Below are 24786 nucleotides of genomic sequence, written 5' to 3' on the forward strand. Positions count from 1 at the left end.
TTCTTGTATATGTGTTTTTTCTTCTTTTGTGTTTAATGTTTGTATTTTTGAATTTTGTAATTTTGTATTTTTCTGTTTTTGTATTTTTTCGAACTTTTCTATTGATAAAACCTAATAAAATATTATAAAAAAATAAAATAAACATTATGTATCCTAAGTATACTGGCATTACAGTGTGCTCTATGTGGGGCTATCTTAGGATTGATCTGGGCACTTCTGCTGGTGCAGAAGACCGTGACTTGGTTGCTTGTTGGGGCATATTTGCCTTGTTTACGGGGTTTGCATCGCTGTCAGTTCGCTAACGAGCCAAGCTCAAGGTGTTGATACTGACTTAAAAGTTCCTGTACAGCTTACCTGAGAGACTGCCTTATCCCTTGTACACCCAGTAGGTGGCTGCAGTCTGCAGGAGCGTTTCTCTTGCAAGTTCCAGAGATCTCAGAAACCTGCTCTGCAGAAACTCTGAGCAGGGCTTTTAGTGCGGCTGCTGCTGTTGTATGGAATAGCTTTCCCCTCAAGATACAACAAACACTCATTATCTGCACTTCCTGGAAAGTGTCAAAGGTATTCTTGTTCCCAGCTGGATAAATGGGTCTTAATCTTCTAAATGCACTTGTTGCTTTTGTGTTTTTTAATTGTGTGTAAATCGCCTTGAGACGGAAGCTCAACCCAAAAATGTTTACAAAAATACATATATTGGGGAAAACTACATACAAATGAATGTATTAAGATAGCTGGCAAAAATGTGCATGTAAGTCAAAGCTGCATCAAAAAAACATTTATTAGGAGAAATTCACATTAAATTGTTGAGAAATTTTCATGATTTTTTAAAAAAGAAATTGCTGTGGAAATATGGAAAACTGAAGATAGGAAAAATAAAAAAACATAGAGACCTGAAAATGGCAGATTTGTCTGTCCCTGGCGACTACAAGATGCTGAACTGTTGAGTGAGTGGAATGAAATGGAGTATCCTGGCAGATGGGGTAACTGGCTTGCTAGAACCCTGAACAGAAGTGTTCCACGTTACCACATATTGTTGCAGGTCCTCTGTGTCGGTGCCCTTTCCATTTACAGTGGTGCCCCGCAAGACGAATGCCTCGCAAGATGAAAAACTCGCTAGACGAAAGGGTTTTCCGTTTTTGTGTTGCTTCGCTAGACGAATTTCCCTATGGGTTTGCTTCGCAAGACGAAAACGTCTTGCGCTTTTTTAAAAAGCCGCTTGAAGAGGCACAGTTGCGACGGACCGTGCTTCGCAAGACGAAAAACATCGCAAGACGAAAAGACTCACGGAACGAATTCTTTTCGTCTTGCGAGGCACCACTGTACATATATGCAGTCTTCGTATCCAGCTCAGAGCCACAGTTCCTGCCATGACCACATAACAGCGAGAGGGTGTTTACCCAATGGATCATGTTGTGTTTGTGTGTGTTCCTGCAAGACTGGTTCAAAGCCTCAATGGATGGCTTTGGGAAATCATCTGTGCCTCATCTCTCCCACCAGCAAAATGGAAACAAATAATTTATAGGGGTGAGAGTTGTAAAATGCCATGTGTGCTTAAATGACCTGATCAGGTGAGCTGCTGGCTCTCGCTGGGAGGGAGAGGAGGGGCCACACACAGGATAGACACACCCTAGGTACTCCCATCTTTTGGACTGGCCTGACAAACTGGGTTTGGTGAGTTCTGAATCAACTCACGCTGGCCTAAACTACTTTTTCTTATTTTGCAGGTGAATAACAACACCCTAGTGGTCCCAGGCCCTAAGGAAGTTAGATTGGCTTCAACCAGAGCCAGGGCCTTTTCAGCACTGGCCCCAACTTGGTGGAACGCTCTGTCTCATGAGACCAGGGCCCTGCAGGATCTGATTTCTTTCCGCAGGGCCTGTAAGACAGAGTTGTTCCGCCTGGCCTTTGGATTGGAGCCAATTTGATTCCCTCCCCCCCTTTTTCTTTTTTCTTTTCCTTCTCCTGCAATGAGGCTTCATTTTAATATTTTAATGTTCCATTATTTTAATGTATTTTATTTTTGTTTTTAAGTTGTAATCACTCATCTTGTTTTTATTATTGCTTGTAAGCCGCTCTGAGCCCGGCCTTGGCTGGGGAGGGCGGGGTATAAATAAAAAATTATTATTATTATTATTATAAAAAGAAAACCACTGAGTCGGAAAATTGGTTTTGCATTTCACGTCTATTTGACCATATATACTGGGGCAGGGTAGCCTTATGGTTGACTGTGCATGTTACATAGGAACTTCTATAGCATACTACACTGTAAAGGCCATACTGAGCGGCACAGCGCCTTCCCTGCAAAGCAGCAGGTTCCAGGTTCCGTCCTCTCTGGCACCTCCAGGTGGGCTTGGGAGACTTGCCTGAAACCACTGCTGGCCATGAGCGTAGATTATACTACATTTGAGCCAAATGGTCCAAGGGTCTGAAAGCAGCCTCCCATGTTCCTACTTCCTTTTGATTGTCTTAGCCTAATGCATCCTTCAGATCGGCTCACTCCAGCCATGTAAGCTCAGCCAGAGTGAGTCCCAGCCCCTTTTGGGATGCTTATGGTTTTGAGAAGGTTGTTGTTTTAGCGCTGCCAATGCAGCGCTAAAACTCAAACACAGTTCAAACACATTCCAAGATTTTAATAAAAAATAATCTTTATTAAATAGTTTTCCAGATGAAATACAATAAATGATTGGTTGATTGATTGGTGAAAAAGTGCTTTTTCACTGAGATGCTAACTTTCTCTCTGCATGCCATTCCTTGAACAGCAAAGCTTTCCCAGGCTTTCCAATAAAGAGTAAGGCGCTGAGGAAGCAAAGGAGGAGGGAGATGAGGAGGGTGTAGGTGAGTGTCCGGTTGTTGGCTTTAACGATTGGAGTCTCCCTGTGCTTGATAAAAATCCCAAGGACTAAAAATGTGATCAATGAGAAAGCAATAGTCAAGGTAGCTAAGATGATCCCTAAATCTTCTTTGTAAGAGAGGTAACTTAGAACCTTAGCAACACATCTAGTTTGGTCCTTGTTTGGATATTGGTCTTCTGGACATTTGACACAGACATCCATATCTGAAAACAACAAAGAGCTGTTCAAATATTTCTATAGGTTGAGCTGCATAATTCTAATAATCTAATTTAGTGCAAGAGTTTGCTGTTGATTATGGTTTTTGATATTTTTGATACAAACCCTGATTGAAATCAATGTAGAAAATCAGTTTCCTCCAAGAGCGCCTGGTCATCAACTTGGATGGCTTTAAAAGAGGATTGGACAAATTAATACAGAATAGGGGTATCAATGAGGCAGTATGCATCTGAATCCCAGCTCCTGGAAATAACACAAGGAAGAGTGGTCTTGTGTTTGGGTTGTCTGTTCAAGGGATGTGCATTCTCAAAGCAAATATGATATGTTACAGAAGATGAATGATATCACAATACATAATTGTCTCCTACCCTTCTGGCCAGATATCATTCCTTCTGGACACTGAGCACAGTCATAACAGCAAAATTTCTCTCCCTCCTTCTTTTTCCTGCTGTAGCCAGGATGGCAGTTGTCATTGCACACAGAAAGGGGCAGCACCTGCACAGAATAATATAAAGGGACTTGGATTAGTGCTCTTCATTCAGCTCTACAAAGAGAATTAAGTTGGGAAGATGAACCATTTGGCCCAATTCCTAAAAGAACCGCGTAAGGTGCCTTGCAGATATATTGTGCAGCTTAAAGCGATTGGATGCATAAAACCTTTTCGAAAGAAACATTTTCCAGACCCATTATATATTATTTAAACTTTACTTGCAGAACTTTCTACAAAATGATCTAATAAAATCAGAGCCCCAGCTACACTAATCAATCACTTCCACTCCCTGTTTCCAGAACTTGTAGAAGTAATATCTGAGTTGTGTGTTTGGGGACATTGCAGACAGATGCAATTGGAAGATTCCTGTAGGGTTCTTGACCAGCCTGAAGACTTTGGGACTCAGTGAAGATTTCCTGGTGTGGCTTATCTCTTTCTGAGAGAATTGGAGTTACTTAAAATATGTCGTGAGAGGAAGCAGGTTCTGTTTGGCATCATGAAGGCCCAACAGAGACTCCATTTCCCCAGGGTCTTGCGAAAAACAATGTCAAACAAAAATTGATGATCTCCTTCTACCTGTCCACAATAGAAAGCGTCCTTTCATACTGTATTACAGTGTGGTACGCTGGTTTGACAGCCACGGACAGAAAGTCCCTACAGAGGGTGGTGAATACAGCACAGGACATCATAGGCTGTCTCCTGAGTTTGCTAGATGACATCGCGGGAGACCGCTGCCTCGGAAGAGCGAGGAAAATGACTCACGCCCCGGCCAGCACCTCTTTAATCTCCTACCTTTGGGCAGGAGACACAGAAGTATAGTCAGCCACATCAACAGGTTAAAGAACAGTTTTTATCCGTGGGCTGTTGGGCTGCTGAATGGAAAAATAATAGTGGTGCAATTGACTTCCAACATGCAAACAGAGTGTGAACAGGACTGAGTGTATGTGGGGGGGAGGGGGGCTTGTTTAACTTCACTGCACACAGGTGGTGTAATGAGAATAAAGGTTTATTATTATTATTATTATTATTATTATTATTATTATTATTATTATTATTATAGTTCTTTTCCTGTCTTCTGAAGTGTTTTCAACCCCCCACAGGCTTTTGTCACCTCCAAATTGATAAGGATTCTCTCCACCCTTTCGTCTTAGTGATCAATAAATATTCTGAGAAACAAGACCTTCAAAACAAAGCCCTGAAGTATCCCACTTGCAATATCCCCAAACTCTGATGAGAATCTATTGATAGACACTCCATGTGTTCTGTTGTCCTACAAGTTCTCTATCCATCAGATTGTATAATCATCTAGCCCATATTTCTCTCATTCAGTAACTAAAAATCATGGCGAACACTGTCAGAGAGTTTCCTGAAACCAAGATGGTGTACCATACTTGCGAAACCTCCATGCCCTAATGTACACGACTTGCCTGTGGAGTCTTGTGGATTGCTGAAATGATGGCCATGTTGGCAGAGACTTCAGAGATACATCCCCCAATGAAAGCTATCAGATTGTTTTGGTTTTCACATTTGAAGTTGGGGACAAACCTATGTTCTGTGGAGAGCAGGCTGAGGGTGGCCTTGTAGGTCATCCTTGCAGTGTAGTAGCTATTGAGGATACGAAACCCCAGAGAGATATTGGATAAGATGTTGGGATTCTCATTGATTTCTTTGACAGCAAATGCTAAGGCCAGAACGTGCTGGTAGTTCTTTGGCACTGATCTGCAAGACAACTAGCAGCTGTTTAATAAAACCACAGCTATAACAACATCAAGAACAACTTGTGCACTTCATCATCACATCTCTACAGGTTTCTAGGATTAAACTGTAGTTTATAACTGCACAAGATTATATACCAAAGTACAAAAATAAGACCTATGAAATAAATATTTATCCAGTCAATTAATTATCTAAATGCTCATACAGTTCCAGGACTTTTTAATGCTTAAGAAAACATTACAAATGGAAAGTACAATGAAATCCTTTCCCCAGATACTATTGTATTGTACCGGAGTCAATTCACAAATCACCTTTCTTTAAGAAAAAGGGGGAAAGGGCAGTACCGTATTTAATATGGCACACTTTAAAATTTTATTGTAAATGTCTGCTGGAGAGCTTAGTAGGTCAAGCATGAGACTCCTGCATGGCAGGGGCTGGTCTAGATGACCCTCATGGTCCCCTCCAGCTTTATAATTCTATGATTCTAAATTAAAAAGTATGAACAAGAAATGGGGACACGTTTCTGATTGTAAATATTGGCCTATCTAACGATACTTCCATAAGAGGGTTAGGTTTGCTTTGACCCTCTAAAGTCTGTTAAGTATTGCATCAATAGCCCTATGTTTCTCCCTGTATGATGTGAGAGAGTAAGCTTTGCAAATTAGATGTATTAAAACAGGAATAAGAAACATATTTATTTCTCTAAAATATAACAATATGAAACCAAATGTCAGAAATACCTGAAGTCTGAAATGGCAAGGGAAGGGTTGAGATTGAGATCAAGGATGTAAGACAACAAAGTGTAGCGAGAGCAGAAATGAAATAGTTTTAAGCAGGACTTTTTTTGGCCAGAACTCACTGGAACTCAGTTCTGGCACCTCTCAGGTGGGCGCCATTGCCATTCTAAGAGAACAAGGCGCTTATGATGAGTTCTGCACCTCTTTTTCTAGAAAAATAGCACTGGTTTTAAGGTTTCCTCATTTTGCCACTCATTTAAAAAGGAATAGGACTTCTAGCAGTTTGGAAATAAATTTAAAATGTCGCATGAATAAATGACAAACAGAAAGAAGATAAATGCTCCTTGCCAGATAACCACCTCAGAAGCAAATAGATGCTATGAGAGGGTCTTGCTCCAGCTGAGATACAGAAATGCACACGATCCATTCATTTCTGTAAGATATCTGGAGGAAACACACTAGTGGTTTATGCCCAACAAGATATTGTAGAAGGTATCACACACATATTAACAAACTAAGCGTCACTTTTTTACATCAAAAGCTCCATAAAGCACATCGTTCCTTAAGGATATGTTCTGAATAATTATAATTCATACATATTTCAAATTGTGTGAGAAATATTGATGCCTTACATAGGTTCGTTAATCCTGATCTGGGCAAGCTGTTCCATGAAAGAGAGCATATTAGAGAGGAGTAATACTTGAGAAACAATTTCACCAATGACAATGCCTCCTGGTTGGTAAAATTCATGCGGAATAGGGAGGAGATCATCATATATGCTGCAATTAATAGAATGTGCATTGCATACCATACGACACGGTAGAACGAGCAGCAACATCACCACAAGCAAGATCCTGTTGATGAAACTGCCCTTCCAAAGCTGTATTCCCATGATTCCAGTTGCAGAATTCAATGTGGCTGTTTTTCAGCTTTTCTACAGCCTTCCTTGAATGGTAGATGGTGTTGCTGCTACACAGATTTGCAGCATGGCTATTTAGGGAATCTGGGTACCAGTATCCTGCTACTTTATTTCATTTCCACCTCCTTGTCCATCGTTAATTTCCCTAAACAGCGTATTTTCTTTATCTCCCCCCTTTATCCTCTAAGGATGAGCGACTTTTAAAAATTTATTTCCAAACAACTTAATATGTGTGTCTACAGGTCAGGTGTCAGTATTTTTGCTGTGGTGAGCAAAGGAATCCAAATGCAAACTTGTGAATTCTCAGCTTGTTTCCCCAAAAGATGGGTATGCAAATTACAGGGCATATGTGCTATTCTATACTGGTCAATGAGGTTCAGTTTTCCACAGTAAGAATCTGGGAAGCAGAAAATAAACAGGGCCAGCAGGAGAATATATGAGGAACCAGGATACTCACAGCATACTCTATTTGTTAAAAATCAGTGGAAAAGTGGTTATGCAGAAGAATGAAGATACCCTACATATCCCTAGATGCAGTTCTGAATAACACAGGAATTATATAGGTTTTTCAATATTCTTGTTGATTTTTCTTACAGGCTCTGGATGTCAATTGTGTCACAAGACAGAAAACAGTAATTTTGACAATGATCGGAATGATTATAATTTCCCAAGCGTATTTTTGGCCTCTGAAGTGGCATCATTCAATACAAAGCTCCTAGGATATCTTTTCTGAATTTTGCCACTATTGTTTTATTGTGGTTATCCTTTTTTCTTTTTCCTTATTTGCTGCTCCCTGTTATATAGTCTTATGCCCAAGTAGAGAAGACAACTCAACATGGAGACCAAGATCCCGACAACAGTTCTTGAATATGAACTACAAATCCCAATTTCACTGGTCAAAATAGATACCAGCATTACTATGTTTTCATAATCCTCAATTTATTGATAGCCGAAGTCAAGTTTACATTTATTTATGTAAGCCAAATCAAAACAGGGCATTGACCTGTGATAATGTTTGTCCAGTACAATTGTACTCACAAGAAGACTACATTTGAGCAATGATCTCTCTCTATTAAAGCACTAATACTAAAAATCTCATGATGTGGACTTTCCAGTGAATTTTTAAGTGAGCTTAGTAAACAGATGAACTTACATCCTCTCACCTTTTCTGGTCATTATTTGCTCTCTACTGCTCAGATCAGGCCTGAATAAAATTATGTAGCATTTAGGAGAAAAGATGCAACCCAGTAATCCAGTACTGGAGCATAAAATGGAGAAGATCTCCACAACCACCATGTATTTTCCTTTGGTGCTCAGGTAGGTTGGAACCAAGGACAACCAAACACTGCAAAACACCAACATGCTGAAAGTGATAAATTTGGCCTCATTGAAACTGTCAGGTAATTTCCTGGCTGGAAAAGCCACAATGAAGCTGATTATGGCCAGGGAGCCCATATAGCCCAAGACACATGGTTGCTGAACCCTCATTACATTCCAATATTATTTTCCCATTCAATGAGTGCATGTCTGAATCTGGGAATGGAGGCTAAGTACTTAACCACAGAAGAAGAAGAAGAAGAAGAAGAAGAAGAAGAAGAAGAAGAAGAAGAAGAGTAGTAGTTTGGATTTGATATCCCACTTTATCACTACCCGAAGGAGTCTCAAAGCGGCTAACATTCTCCTTACCCTTTCTCCCCCACAACAAACACTCTGTGAGGTGAGTGGGGCTGAGAGGCTTCAGAGAAGTGTGACTGGCCCAAGGTCACCCGGCATCTGCATGAGGAGGAGCGGAGACATGAACCCGGTTCCCCAGATTACGAATCTACTGCTCTTAACCACTACACCACACTGGCTCTCCAGGATACAAATGCCAGCTTGAATGAAGGTGCAGACGAGGACAATTGAATTTGCCAGTCTTTTCCCCACCCATTTGCTCATCCCAGATCCTGGTTTGGTTGCCATGAAGGCCAGAACCACTGTTACGGTCTTTGCTAAGACACAAGAAAGAGCCACAGAGAAGATGATGCCAAAGACCATTTGGCGTAGAAGGCAGTTCCCTTCTCCTGGCTGTCCAATGAAGAGCAAAGCGGAGATGAAGCAAAGAGGAAGGGAAACGAGGAGGATGTAAGTCAGGGTCCGGTTATTGGCCTTGCCTATGGGTGTGTCCCTGCGTTTCATAAAACTTCCCAGCACTAGAATTGTGATGAAAGAGAAAGAATTGGCCAAAGAAGCCAGGGTAATCCCTAAGTTTTCTGTGTAAGAGAGGAAGCTTAGAACTTTGGGAATGCATTGACTGTGGTCCTTGCTGGGATAGTGGTCTTCGGGACATTTGATACAAGGATCCATATCTGAAGGGGGAAATGAAAAGCTGGCTATTTCTAGGAATTTACTCATTTTCACCTGGACAGTCATTTAAAAGAGTCAGACAGCCTTTATTGTCTTTTGGAAATTCTTTTAACTACTCCAAGGAAAGCACTCCCATTAGTGAGACTGAATTGTTCTGTGTTCACGTGTTCCCATTTGAGTTTGTGGGTTGTAGTAGCTAAATGTTGTTCTGTGTGATGGAAAGGCGCCATGTACGTCAATTCAGCTTACGATAAAGAGGACTGGATCCGGCTTTCATCCAGGCCCACCTGCTGCACCTCCTTTGGCTACCCTGCCACCTTCACAATGGGGCAGGGGCTGCAGAGGAAGAGGGGGTGGCAGGGGGTGGCATTTTCTCTTTTGCCTCACGTGGCAAAACAACCTGGGCCAGCCCTGATAAGGTATCATGCAAAAATCTGCCAGACCTTTGAAGAATGAATTGTAAACAAAAGGAAAGAGTCAAATAAATGACCAGTTAATTCAAAGGGGACTTTTGGTTTACTTTTTCAAGACACAACACTTTCTTAGATACTCCCAACAAAGAAGCTTAGTGCATGCATACATTCTTTATTATGGTCCAAAGACCTGCGAAAACAGTTTCAAAAGTGGGCGGCTTTCAACAAATTAAAACACAATATGACATCAGACCTTAAAAACTTCCCCTGAACAGGGCTTCCCTTAACAAACTTTATTTGGGCAATTTGATTCCATTTATACGTTGTCACTGATGTTTTCTAGAAATCATACTCTGTTTTTTACCAACATTAAACATCTGGATGAATGACAAGATATAAAATCTCTTATACCACACAAGTCACTTGTGAGGAAGACATAAGAACTACTTCTTCACCATACAGCAAGAGTGAAACTGGTCTATCCCTCAGATATACTGGTCTACAAATGTACAGTATGAGGTGATACTAATATTGTTTTCATTCACATTAAACAATGGAGCCTGAAAACATTTTTGTCACCCACACCCAAAAGCCGGAGTACTACTTGACCATTCCAAAGAGTGTGCTACATGAACTTTTACAGAAGTCTTGTTGCATCTTTATAATTAACAGCCACCCACCTTTTACACCTGTTTGCTATAATTTCTCCCATATGCATTCTCCACTAACCAGATCAATGGAAAATGCAAGATACAGGGACCATTTCTTTACATATATTGGATTAGTCAATTGAGAAATGGATGCCATTTTGATTTCAAGATCTGTTTACTAAAAGCAGAAATTTGGTATGGATTCTATGATGTAAGACTTAGAGAGACAAAATCAGCCTCTAAGTGTGATCGAGCTCTGGAGTTGAGCGATATTTCATTTCAGTGGGCAGACATGTCTGCTCAGCTCAGTGAAAAACAAATCCATGGAAAGAGGTTGGTTTATTCAGTTGAAGCCTTGTGATAATCTGGATCGTTTTACATCTCCTTAAACATGCAATCAGCTTAGTGAACAAGAAGAGGATCTAATTTTCAAGTATGAGGAATTTTCAAGTAACTGAAGATGGGGAGAGGGCATTTAAAACAGACAGAATCCATACCCTAATTTTAAATAAAAAACCCCAAACCAAAAGCACCTCTTTGAATATTTCCCATAATCTGACCCATTCAACCACTCAGTGTCTCAAAACCTCTGTGCTGGGAAGAGATGATCATAATTCATGTGGCACAGTCAATCTAGTTAATTTGGGTTTTTGCCCCTCAGCTTGCTCAAAATTTGAGGCATAAGTTTTTATGCTCATATAGGATCAGGAATGGTTGGGAATTAGTTCACATAAAATATGTTTTAGTTTTATACAATAAAATTGGCTGTTGAAATAAATCCTCAAAAACAAAGTCATGCCTCATTCTTTATGTGAGTACAAGGCCAACATGAGACGGGGTCAACTGAATTTGGGGAGGGAATGCATCAAACACTCATACTGCAATTCCAATGGCATTTCTCTTACTGTCATATCTGATGAAATACGAGTAAGAGTCAAATAAAGAGATTAATCTGTATTTTAATTTATTTTTTCTTCCTTATCATTTGTTCCCTGCTGTTCAGCTCAGGCCTAAGCACAATGATGTAGCATTTGGGGGAAAAGATGCAACCCAGTAATCCAGCACTGGAGGCCAAGATGGAGAAGATCTCCACAGCCACCATGTATTTCCCTTTGGTGCTCAAGTAGGTTGGCACAAAGGACAACCAAACACTGCAAAACACCAACATGCTGAAAGTGATAAATTTGGCTTCATTGAAACTGTCAGGGAGTTTCCTGGAAAAGAAAGCTACTATGAAGCTGGCGGTGGCCAGGGAGCCCATGTAGCCTAAGACAGAGTAAAACATGGAAGCTGAACCCTCGTTACATTCAAGTATGATTTCCCCAATCACTGAATGCGTGTCCTTATCTGGAAATGGTGGAGAAGTACTTAACCAAAGAGCACAAATAGCAGCTTGGATGAAGCAGCAGAAGAAGACAATCGTATTGGTCAGGCCTTTCCCCACCCATTTCCTTATGCTGGATCCTGGTTTGGTGGCCATAAATGCCACAACCACAGTGACGGTCTTTGCCAACACAGTGGAAATGGCCAAAGAGAAAACAAGGCCAAAAGCCATTTGTCGGAGAAGACAGATCACCCTTCCAGGCTGTCCAATGAAAAGCAAGGAGCACAGGAAGCAAAGGAGGAGGGAGATGAGAAGGATGTAGGTGAGTGTCCGGTTGTTGGCTTTGACTATGGGAGTATCCCTGTGCTTCAGGAAAATGCCAAGTACTAAAGTTGTGATGAGAGAGAGAGAAATAGCTAACACCACTAAGATGATCCCCAGATTTTCTTTGTAAGAGAGGAAGCTCACAATCCTGGGAACACACTGAGTTTGATCCATGTTGGGATACTGGTCCTCTGGACAATTGACACAAGCGTTTATGTCTGAAAAAGGAAAGAAGTGCTTAAGTATTTCAGAATGTTGACCAGCATCTATCTAAACACAAACAGTTATTTAAATATGCCTTTACACTGGGTAATGCCAATCAAAAGCAATCAGCCACAAGAAGGTTTGAGGATGTCTATTTTTGTGTCCTTGCAGTTCATTGACAAAATCCAGGAGAAGTGACTCTCATAGAAAGTTTGTATAGAAAGTAGCCCACGGTACAAGTTCAAACTCACCTTAGTTGCTACCTCCACTGCTGCCTCAGGACCCACCAACTACCGTATTTTTCGCCCTATAGGACGCACCGGCGCATAGGGCGCACCTAGTTTTTTTTTTGGGGGGGGAAACAAAGGGAAAAAAATTATTTCCACCCCAGGCGCGGGGCTGGGGCGGGGGAAGCCCGAGCTTTCCCCGACCCCAGCCCCCAGAACAGGCAGCTCTCCGCAAGCCGTGGGAGCCCGGCGCCAGGCTCCCACGGCTTGCGGAGAGTTGCGTGAAGCTAAGCCTGGGTGCACTGCGCCTCCCCGCTGTTCCCCGAGCTTGTGGGGCTGGCGGCAGGGAGTAGCGGGCTTCTCCTCGCCGCCAGCCTCCAGACCAGGTCGGGGAACCGAAGCCCGGGGTACGCTGTGCTCCCAAGGCTTGCGGAGCTCCCAAGGCTTGCGGGCTCCCAAGGCTTGTGGAGAGCTTCCTGAAGCCTGGAGAGTGAGAGGGGTCGGTGCACACTGACCCCTCTTGCTCTCCAGGCTTCAGCGAAAGCCTGCATTCGCCCCATAGGACGCACACACATTTCCCCTTCATTTTTGGAGGGGAAAAAGTGCGTCCTATAGGGCGAAAAATATGGTACTCCTAGAAAGTTGCACAGAACAAGATGAGGCCCTGAGGATTCAAAAGGTTTCTCACCCTGGCTTTAGAGTTAGCCAACCAAGAGAGGACCTCCTCATTGCTTGGGAAATTGCTGGCAACCGAGGGGCACTTTACTTATTTTCCCATCTCAAATAGGTGTCTAATCATTCATTCATTCATTCATTCATTCATTCATTCATTCATTCATCTACATTGAGTTATTACATTTATATCCAAGGAACTACAAGTGGCATACTTCATTCCCTCCACTTTATCCTCACAATGTCCCATGAGTTGTGTAGGCAGCAAAATTGTGATTGGTCTAATGTAGGACTGCCATACGTCCAGGTTTCCCCTGACACATCTGGGAATCAGGCTGCAAAATGGCGTCCAGGTGATTTTTTGCTGAATAGTCAAAATGCCTGGAGAAACCTGAATGTATGGCAAGTAGGGAGGTTGTTGTTGTTGTTGTTGTTGTTGTTTTAAGATCCTTTAAAAATCCTATAAAAGCCCAATAACTTTGACCATTTAAAAAAAAATGACAACAACTCAACAAGAAGATAATTGTTCCTAAAAATCCCTTTAGTTTTAGACTCCTCTGCATTCATCATCTTTCTCCAAACAAAGATAATAAGTAGCCTATCTATATCTATCTATCATCTATCTATCTATCTATCTATCTATCTATCTATCTATCTATCATCTATCTATCTATCTATCTATCTATCTATCTATCATCTATCTATCATCTATCTATCATCTATCTATCTATCTATCTATCTATCTATCTATCTATCTATCATCTATCTATCATCTATCTATCTATCTATCTATCTATCTATCTATCTATCTCTATCATCTATCTATCTATCATCTATCTATCTATCTATCTATCTATCTATCTATCTATCTATCTATCATCTATCATCTATCTATCTATCTATCTATCTATCTATCTATCTATCTATCATCTATCTATCTATCTATCATCTATCATCTATCATCTATCTATCTCTATCTATCTATCTATCTATCATCTATCATCTATCATCTATCTATCTATCTATCTATCTATCTATCTATCTATCTATCATCTATCTATCTATCTATCTATCTATCTATCTATCTATCTATCTATCATCTATCTATCTCTATCTATCTATCTCTATCTATCTCTATCTATATATCCCATAAATTAGGTCATGGGCATTCCTGCCTCCCACCTTTCTGACTAGAGATCATTCCTTCTGGACACGGAGCACAATCATAGCAGCAAAACTTCTCTCCTTCCTTCTTTTTTCTACTGAAGCCAGGGTTGCAGTTGTCATTGCACACAGAAAGGGGCAGCGCCTGTGCAAAATCATATACATGAGGAACAACAGATTAGCCCTTTTCAGTCCTTCACCTCCATGTGATTAGACTCCTGTGAGGGGCAGAGAGACTGAGGATGAACCAGTTGGCTCAGCTCCTCTGTCGCCCATTTGTTAGCGATTCCCAACTTCATCTCCTGGTTTGATCAGTCTAAGACTCAGCCTGAAAGTGGATCATAGGAAAGACAATGCGATCTCCAAACCCCCCAAAATATGAAGTTGTAGAAATAAGATAAAGATATCTTGAAGATAAAAGCAAGGTCCATCTTTTTTCCTTCCAGAAATCATTACATGAAGTAATGATATTCTGTGACATTTTAGCAAAATAAAATATTTTATTTTCCAATGCTTTGTAACTGGCTTATGTGATAACTTTTTTTCATAAAGAAATTAAATGGCATAGATGGCAAAAATAACTCCTTGCTTTATGTTAAGATTTGATTCATGAGGTCAATTTATGTGGTCAAGGATCATAAAGCATAAGATCTACAATAGGGCACCTCAAGAACTGACGGAACGGTGAGGAGCCCAGAAGGGAACATTCCCCTTTTATGGAGTCAAGAGTTTGCAGTTATAATTCACCTGATTAAAACTTGGATGCCACACGATTTGCTCATCATTGATGGTTAACTCTTTGCCTGCTGGAACCTGAGGCTCCAGTCGTCCAACTTTCAATCTAGTCAGTGAGCCATTGGGGAAAGTGATCCAATTGGTAACATCAAAACCTTCAACCAGTTCTCCATGTTCATCAAAGAGCACCATATCTCCAGTGCTGATGTTGAATACAAGGCTCTTCAGAAAGGGATGGACCTGGAATATTGAAATATTTACATGGAATTAATGACATGAATAACTGTTCTTAAAGCAGTATATATGGTGATGGAGTATTTCCACTTGTCTATTATTATTATTATTATTATTATTATTATTATTATTATTATTATTATCATGAAATTAATTACATAAAGAACAGTCTATAGAGGGGATACATTGATTGAAAATGTCTAGCAAACCAGATCGGGTTCCTATTGCAGATATTTGGCAAGCTAGCATGACAGTGATGTTGACTCTGAGTAAATGTGCACCAGGTCAGGCAGGCTAATATCTGTGGCTCTTGCCACCAGACACGGCTGGAGCTCATTGGGACTGGTGAGGCGAAAAGCCAGGAGATCAGTGGCAGCTGAAGGCAAAGCAAAGAAGTTCAGAGTTGTCTTTACCTGCCATGGTTGCACATTCAGAAAGGCAAATCTCTCTCCTCTTGCCAATCTGCTATGTTTGGTGCTGGATTTGTATATGGAGTTCAAAGCATGTGCCACAGCATAGACAGCTTTGTAGACATTGTAGCTGTGACCAGTCATGTGTTTTTCATACAAAACCCCAGGGAGGTTCTCCAGTTTCTCCTCCAAAGCGCAGGGTTCTTTCTGCTCAGCCTCCACCTCCTGTCCATTAGATGCTTTCAGGGAGCAGGTGAAAGCCTGTTCCCAGACGTCCTGGATGAAAACATCCTCTTTGTTCCAGAAGGGTCTTATCATCTGAATGAACTTCTGGAACCCTAATGGCTGACTTGAGTGGACTGTGAAGGATAGAGTACCATGGAACATCTGTATTTCCCAGTCTTTCTGAATAGACACTGATGCAAAATCCCAGTGAGATGTAGCGACCCACACTTTACCCAGAGGTGGCCATCCCATTACAGGTGCTATAAAGGATAATACTCTCAAAACCTGAAAGGATGGAGGTTCCCCATAAACCACAAATACATTAGCTTTTGTCTCAAACACAATTGCATAACTTTCCCAGTGCTGGTAAGCCAAGCGTATCATCTCATCCAGATAATTCCATTTTTCTAATCTTACTATGAAATCATAGCAGATGCCATGCTCAAAGAGTAGTGGTAAAATTGTCTGTAGAAACTGGTCCCCTTTGTCATTATCCACAGCACAAAGTACAATCCAGGTCCATTTGAAATGTTGTAGTAATCGCACTATTCCTATGTGCTGTTTGGCTTCATTTGGGACCATCTGGTATAAAAATGGGAATAGCTTGTTTGCATCCTGTATCGCCAAAAAGGATCCATATGTGAGCTAAAATAGAGTGTATGAGGGGCTTTTTTAGGGATTATGAGAGACTGCAAAACTATAGATTTCACAGGTACTTCAGAGACACAGCTTTCCCAATAAATGTCTGCATAGGTTCTTAAAGAAGAAAACTTCAAGTAATGTGGAAAAATACCCAGTAATCTGCTTCATTATTGATAATTTCTTAATGTTTCTCCTAATGTTTTTAAAATATGTAGTCCAGCCTTATAGAGCAGCAGAGAACAAGTATTTCCCTTCTTCTATGTAACAGCCATTACAGCCATTTAAACAGCCATTTAAAGTACTACATTAACTTCCTTAGTCTCTTCCTCTCTAGACTAAAGTTACACGGTTCAGCCAGCCATTCCTTACATTATGTGTTTTCAGTTGTGTATTAGGTCTAGTAAAAAATGGGAAAAAAGAAACCATAAAAACTCAAATTCTTTATGTCCTAGGCACAATCATTCCATTCCACTTCAATTTACAGATACTTGAGTTTTCTGTACAATTGGCTCTCAGCACTGCTTGGTTAATTCCTATCCAAACTGCCCTCTTCAATAAAACTTTGCAGGAACCTTGTCACAAGTTTATCAAAATCAAGATAGTATTTCCCATAAACCCATGCTCCCGATTTACCTGTGGAATCTTGTGGGTTGCTGAAATGGTGGCCATATTGGCAGAGATTTCAGAGATGCATCCGCCAATGAGAGCTATCAGATTGTTCCACTTGTGACATTTGAAGTTGGGGACAAATCTATGCTGTGTGGAAAGCAGGTTGAGCGTGGCCTTGTAGGTCATCCTTGCAGTGTAGTAGCTATTGAGGACGCGGAACCCTAGAGAGATGTTGGATAAGACTTTGAGATTCTCATTGATTTCTTTGACAGCAAATGCTAAGGCCAGGATGTGCTGGTAGTTCTTTGGCACGGAGCTGTAATAAAATTACAACACAATGGACTGAAATGAAGAAGAAGAGGAAGAAATGCTCCCTGCATTTAAGGGACTTACTCTTTGTACCAATAAAAACAAGTAATTGAAAGTCAATAGGTGTGGCCTTGCCAACACAGTGCCCATAGGTGCAAGAAAGTCATAGAGAACATCACCTGAGGCCACAGAGCCTCTAATCCCTTCCCTTGCTCACTGCTTACTTCACCATGAGATGTTGTGAGTGGTTATGCCTCCCAGAAGTACATATAGCTGAATAATGGAATGCGAAGAGCAAAGCTCTTTGCTCTGAATACGTTTCCAGGCTCTGATCTTCAACTGAGCAATTGAACAGAAAATGGAGCACTCAGAGGGCAGAAGTGGAGCAATCTGAGGGGAAAGCATGGGGAGAAAGTGATGCACTGCAAGAGTGAGGAGAGACAGAAAAGAGCAGGAATTGTGTTCCACAGAGAAAGAGCTTGAAGGTACACATGTACATGCATTCACATCCCTCAAGGTTGAGAAGGAATGAAGTGTGGACAGAACAGAAATTGCGGGGCAGTGACAAGGCAAGATCCACCATGTGAAATTCTTACCTACTAAATAACAGAAAGAAGCACAGAACTGTTTATTTCAGTGGGCATTGCAAAGGAAAATTTAGTGTACAAACAGTTACAGTAATAAGACAAACAGATACAGTAAACCCACAATCTGTATTCAGCTTTACATGCCTGACAAAAGAAAAAGAATTGAATCCAAAGGGGTTGGGTGTCTGGGGAAAAAGACTTTGGGAATCCCATCTGCCATTGAACCCAATTTGTTTTGGCCATACACAACGTTGGCTTTCAGCGTGATTCCCGGAACGTGACCCTCGTGTAAATTGGGGGCTTCCTGTCTCTGTCTCTCTGTCTACCCATAGCCACCTTTGCCCCTCATCTTGTCATGCTGAGGTTGAGTACCTCATACCTCTTCCATAATGCTGAATAATGCTTAACCCCACCCTTACAATTTTACTGGGTTTCCATAAAGAACTACATCAAAATATAAATCACAGTACTGCTTAATGATGCATTTTCAACCATTGCGGTCTGACTATTTTAGACTCAGTAAGAAGGGGAATAAATAATGCCTTACACAGGTTCATCAATCAGTATCTGTGAAGGCTGTTCCCTGAAAGACTGGATATTAGAGAAGTATATGACTTGGGAAACCATCTCTCCAATTACAAGGTCTCCTGGCTGGTAAAATTCGTGAGCAATAGGAAGAGGATCATCATAAATACTGCAGTTAATAGAATGTGCCTTACATAAAGTGTGAAGCAAAAGTAACAGCAGAAACAGCACCAGCAGGATCCTGCGGAGAAATCTTCCCCTCCCAATGTAGATTCCCATTTTTCCACTACAGCCTTGTATGTGGATGTTATCAGTTTGGCTAAAGTGTCCTTTGAATAGGGGGCTGTTAGGTAGTCTATGCACTAGCACCTTGGTCTTTGAGTTAAAAATGGTTCTTCATGTGTCCGTAGTTATACCCATGACAGTTACTTCAAAGACCAGACAGTACATTATGGTGAAGCAGCATTACAGTTAAACAAAGTGCTAAATCATGTGCTAAACCATGTGCTAAACCATGCCTAGTCAAGGAATTTCACATTTCACAAAAAGAATGTTCCTTGAAATTGATGACTGGATGGAATCATATCCAAACATGTAAAAGAAGAATGAAGATACAAAAGACTGGCAGAACCCTGGCTGTGCCTAGATATAGCTTTGAACATTAGCAAGTTATTATGCCTTTTAAAAGATGCTATTGTTTTTTAATCCGAACAGAATGTGTATATCTACTAGGTAAGAGGATGGAAGCCAGCAATTTTGACAATGATGGAAATAATTCCTCAGTGTGTTCTTCGTATTTGCAGTTGCAACATGCCTGACCAAATTGCTAAAGCCTCTCCCCCCTGAATTGTATGACTATTATTGTCTTCCTTGAGAGATAATAAGTAGGCAGCACTGCTTAGTCCTGAGCAAGAGTTAAGTTTTCCCAGAGATTATTCTTAGTTGACAGAAAATGAAGGTCTGGGTTTAAACGTAGAGTCAAGTCCGAGAGTACGTGAGATGCAGTCCCGTCCCATCCTGTCCCCCACCCTGAAGATGGGTTCATCTCCTTCATCACATCCCTTCTCAGTACTGTTTGCCCCCATATTGCTATCAATAACAAATTGATATTAGGGGTGCCATATTTCTAAAAGTAAAAACTAGGACACCCCAAAAGTTGTTGAGCTTTTTTTTTTTTTTAACTTATGCAATACAGTGGTACCATGGTTTACAAACTTAATCCATTCTGGAAGTCCGTTCTTAAACCAAAGCGTTCTTAAACCAAGGCTTGCTTTCCCATACAGCGGGAGACTCAATTTACAAACGAAACACACTCAACAGAAAGCGGAACATGTTGTCTCTCCAAGACAAAGTTCACAAACCAAAACACCTACTTCCGGGTTTGCAGTGTTCTTAATCCAAGTTGTTCATAAACTAAGCTGTTCTTAAACCAAAGTACCACTGTACTATCATTCTGCAGCGTGCAAACCTAGCAATTAGGAACAGAGCCTAGCCCAAGTAGCTTACAGTCAGAATTGGACTTCTGTGTACATATCTGGGAAAAATAAAAACCAGCATGCCCCAAGCCTTTTTTTTTTTAACTTATACATTACAGTGGTATCTTGGTTCTCGAATGCCTTGGTACTCGTACGTTTTGACTCCCAAATGCTCAGCTGGAAGCAAGTGTTCTGGTTTTCGAACGTTCTTTGGAAGTCCAACGTCTGACATGGCTTCCACGACTGAGTGCAGGAACCTCCTGCAGCTCCTGCAGCCAATTGGAAGCCGCACCTTGGTTTTCGAATGGTTCTGGGAGTCGAATGGACTTCCAGAACAGATTAAGTTTGGCAAACCAGGTACCATGGTACTAAGCTGTTCTTAAACCAAGGTACCACAGTACTATCATTCTGCTGCATGCATCATTAGCAATTTGAAAAAGTCTAGCCCAAGTAGCTTACACTCAGAATTTGACTTCTGTGTACACATCTGGGAACAAGGAACAGGCTGATTTTCTGAGGTCACCGAAAATACGTATTTGGGCCCTCGGTAATTCAGTCCAGTTGCCAATGGCTCTCTTAGTTTTTCAAGTATGGGCCTTAACTGTGGTGGCTCCCCTACTGCGGAATACTCTTCCCAGAGAGGCTCGTCTGGCACCATCATTACATGTCTTTATTTTGTTTGACATCTGTTTACTGAAGGCAGAAATTTGGCATGCATTCTGTGATGTAAGAGTTGGAGAGACAAAATCAGCCTCTAAGTGTGATCCAGCTCTGGAGTTGAGTGATATTTCATTTTAGTGGGCACACATGTCTGCTCAGCTTTGTCAGTCAAAAACAAACCCTTGGAAAGAGGTTGCTTCATTCAGTTGATAATAATCTGGATCTTCTTACATCTCCGTCAACTTGCATTCAGCTTAGTGAAAAAGAAGATGGCCTTATTTCCCAGTATGAGAAGATAAATACATTTACCTACAGTAACTCAAGATGGGGGGGGGGCATTTAAGATGGACAGAATCCATACCCTCATTTAAAAAATAAAAATAAAACAAAAGCACCTCTGAATATTTCTCATAATCTGACCCATTCAACCACTCAGTGTCTCAAAACCTCTGTGCTGGGAAGAGATGATAATAATTCTCTTGGCAAAGTCAATCTGGTTAATTTTGTTTTTGCCCCTCAGCTTGCCCAAAATCTGAGGCATAGGTATGATGCTCCTATAGGATCAGGCACTGTTGGGAATTAGTTCACATAACAGATGTTTTACCGTATTTTTCGCCCTAAAGGATGCACCGGCCCATAGGACGCACCTAGTTTTTTGGGGGGGAAATAAAGAAATTTTTTTTATTCCCCCCCAGCCGCGGGGGAAACCTGAGCTTTTAAAAACGCACCTATCGTAGTTTTTAGAGGAGAAAAGGATATCTGCCCTAAGCGCGGGGCGCTCTGCTTCAGCGCGCCCTGCGCTCCAGGCAACAGGCTGCTATCCACAGCCTAGGGAGCCTGAAGCCTAGAGAGTGAGAGGGGTCGGTGCGCACTGACCCCTCTCGCTCTCCAAGCTTCAGCGAAAGCCTGCATTCACCCCATAGGACGCACACAGATTTCCCCTTCATTTTTGGAGGGGGAAAAGTGCGTCCTATAGGGCAAAAAATACGGTAATTTTATAGAATAAAATTGGTTGTTAAATTAAATCATGAAAAATGAAGCCATGCCTCATTCTTTATGTGAGTACAAGGCCAACATGAGATGGAGTCAACTGAATGTGACACCATTCCATAAATGCACCAATGCTGCAGCAAGCAAAGGCTCCAGCAGCTCAGTCAGCTGCTTGTGGCTGGAAAGCCAGACAGGATGTTTGTGATTGTTGCCATGGAAACAAAGGGGCAGTTCATTCTGTAGTGAGCACCGGATGTTAGCTCAGTGTGTGTGTCATATGACCTGTACTGGAAGTACATGGGTGGAGTTTCTTCTTGCTGTTGTCGAGTGCAGACACGTTTCTCTGTACTGATATGAGAGACAGAAATAAAAGATGTAAATAGTTTTCTGTCTGCTTCTTTCCCCTCCTGGGAGACACCAAAGGGGAGAGAGGATGAACGGTGTGTTCCTCTCACACATCTGAGATGAATCGCCGGGACCTCGCCTGCTTATCAGCAAAGTGGAGACGCGGGGAGGTCGACAGGAATATCTGCCGGTGCCTACGCTGTGGCACATTCCTCTGACCCAGGCAGAATTCCAACAGTGGCAGCCTTCGGATGGTTGCTATCCATCGGACATCTGGATGAGAGGTTGGTGAATTGTCCTCCTCTGCTCCATGGAAGCCTGAAGTGAGAGGCTGATTCTCTGCAGCCAGAAGCTGACCAGAAGAAGCTGACAGCCAAGCCGATGCTCAAGGTATGAGACTTTTAAGGGCTTAAAAGAGTAAATGCAGAATGATTCATTCTCTGCTTCACGGAAAGCGAGTGTGGGAAAACAGCTCCAACTTAGAAGAGGCCTGCATTCCGGGCATTCTTGTGGTTTCCTGTCCGAGGAAAGGAATGCGCTGTTGCTAAGCACCGTCCTTCAGAAGGCTGTGCCTCAGAGAGGAGAAATGGAAAGTTACTCGAGAGGGCTGGACAGTCAGACTATGCTTCAGAGAGGCGTAAACAAAGTCTGTTATGACTAGGTCCTCACGAACTGCTGGAAGGGACTTCCAACGCAGCCAGTGTCAGAGTTGCCAGGTGTCAAGAGTGTAAACAAGCCAGCTATTGGATTTTAGAGGCTTGTGTTTTAGAGTCAATGCAAGGACTCAAAATGGATGCCAAGAAGGGGGGAGGCTTGCCTTCTCCACCCCTCCTGACCAATGACAATTATTCATCTTGGTCTGTAAAGATGAAGGCCCTGCTGCAGAATCAGAGACTGTTTGGGGTGATTGAGAATCCCATCCCAGCAGCACCAACGCGTGCTTGGGAGTCACAGAATGTGAAGGCTAGGACTGCTATAATTCTGTGTGTCTCAGATGAGCAGCTTGTGCATATACAGCATTTGGAATTTGCGCAAGAGGTTTGGAACGCGCTGCGTACAACGCATCAGAGAGATGCTGGTTCTTCAGCGTTGCTGTATTTTGAGAAGTTGACCAATCTGAGATTAGCGCCTGATGGAGATGTTCAAGCGCACAAATCTTCCCACTGCTGGTGATGCTGTAGCATTGAGTGCTGTCCGATGCTACAATTGTGGACAAACTGGGCATCTACAGCGAAACTGTAAGAAGCCACGACAGTCAAAAGGAGCCAAGAACAGCTCTACAAAGCCTGAGGCGTCAAGCAAAAGCCGTACCAAGTGCCAGGTGAAACCTGCAAAGGCTATGATGGCGAAAGGAACCACGCCAGATGTTGGGAACGCATTCATAATCGATACCGGCGCCACGAAGCATCTCTGCCCACACAGAGAACTGTTTTCGACGTTGAAGAAGCAAAGCTTCACTGTGAAACAAGCCAACGGTCAAGAACTGGAAGCGACCGGAATTGGAACTGTGTATCTTGAGAGTCTGAACTTGACTATAAGCGATGTTTATCTGGTTCCAGAACTGAGATTTAATTTGCTGAGTGTGTCGCAGATTGCAAAGAAGGGACTGAAACTGACCTATGATGCTAAAAGCTGCAAGATCTACAAAGATGGAGAACTGTTTCTTACTGCTAAAGAGAAAGATGGACTGTATTTGTTGACTTTTGATCAAAGTGATTACATGAAATGTAATACTTCTGATTCTAACGAGATTTCTCTTGCAGGTGTGACCAGTGTGAACACCAGGAAGGTGGCTACGAAGGTCCACAGAGCTTTTCAGCGGGTGTATGCTGATGTAATTGGTCCTTTAAAACCATCTAGAGGCGGAGCAAAATATTACCTTGTGTGTGTTGATTCTTATACTAATTATTCTTGGGTTTATATGATGAAGAAAGCCGCAGGAAACTTTAGAAAGGTTTCAAGAGTTTTGTGACAAGGTTAAAAGTATGCATAATGCTAACATTGATTGTCTTTTCACAGATGACAAGCCAGTTTTTCTTTTACAGGATTTCCAGAGGTTCCTGGATGAGAAAGGGATAAGACACAAACTTGCTACTTCCGAAGAAGCATGGAAGAAATGTGTCTGTGTTAGGGTGAACAAAGAATTGCAAAAAGGGATGCATGCGCAATTGCTGAGTTCACATTTACCACATGAATATTGGGCCGAATCTTTAGCGTCCTATCTTCATGTGTGGTTGAGGAAAGTCTCAACAGAGTTGGGATGTTCTCCTTTTGAGAAGCTGTTCAATAGAAAACCTTCTGTTGCCTATTTTAAGGTTTTCGGGTCTCATGTGAGAACAGAAGCTCCAAGTGGGGTAAAGAATGCCAGAGGCATCTTTGTGGGTTATGAAAAAGGTCTCTACAGAGTAATTTTGTCTGAATCTGGTCAGGTGATTCTCACAAAATTTCTAGAGAGTGCTCCTGAACAGGAAAGTGTGATTGTTCAAACTTTTTCCACAGATGATTCTGATGATGATGATGATGAATCTGATCTTATTGAGTTCAGTGGTACTGATGATGATGACACTGATAGCTCAGACAGCTCAGTTGTCACAGTTATTGAGAGGAAATCTCAAATGATGACTAGACCCTCAGAAAAGGAGGATAAACCACTGATAAAGCTTAGTACTGGTTCTCCAGAGAGTTCAGAGGCTGAACCAGAAAGCAGAGAAGAGCAGCAGCTCTTACGGAGGTCTGAGAGAGCAACGAAGGGTGTACCACCCAAGAGGTATTCAGAGGAGTTTGCT

The 24786-nt window shown here is 41.8% G+C and overlaps 1 protein-coding gene and 1 long non-coding RNA gene across 2 annotated transcripts in view; both read right to left on the reverse strand.

Moving 5' to 3' along the window:
* The window catches only part of LOC309521577, a 210323-nt gene that overhangs the window by 60289 nt on the left and 125248 nt on the right, over nt 1-24786 (reverse strand). The window lies entirely within an intron of this gene.
* The window catches only part of LOC309521658 (vomeronasal type-2 receptor 26-like), a gene marked incomplete at both ends in the record, with an annotated part of 35128 nt that continues 21645 nt past the window's right edge, over nt 11304-24786 (reverse strand). Inside the window, 6 exons of the mRNA XM_082204368.1 lie at nt 11304-12205; nt 14273-14399; nt 15002-15229; nt 15637-16503; nt 17134-17425; nt 18553-18719. Coding sequence (XP_082060494.1) covers nt 11304-12205; nt 14273-14399; nt 15002-15229; nt 15637-16503; nt 17134-17425; nt 18553-18719 — 2583 coding nt within the window. The remainder of the gene's footprint in view (nt 12206-14272; nt 14400-15001; nt 15230-15636; nt 16504-17133; nt 17426-18552; nt 18720-24786) is intronic.

This window comes from Podarcis vaucheri, assembly GCF_965113315.1.
Source record: "Podarcis vaucheri genome assembly, chromosome: 16".
Lineage (NCBI taxonomy): Eukaryota > Metazoa > Chordata > Lepidosauria > Squamata > Lacertidae > Podarcis > Podarcis vaucheri.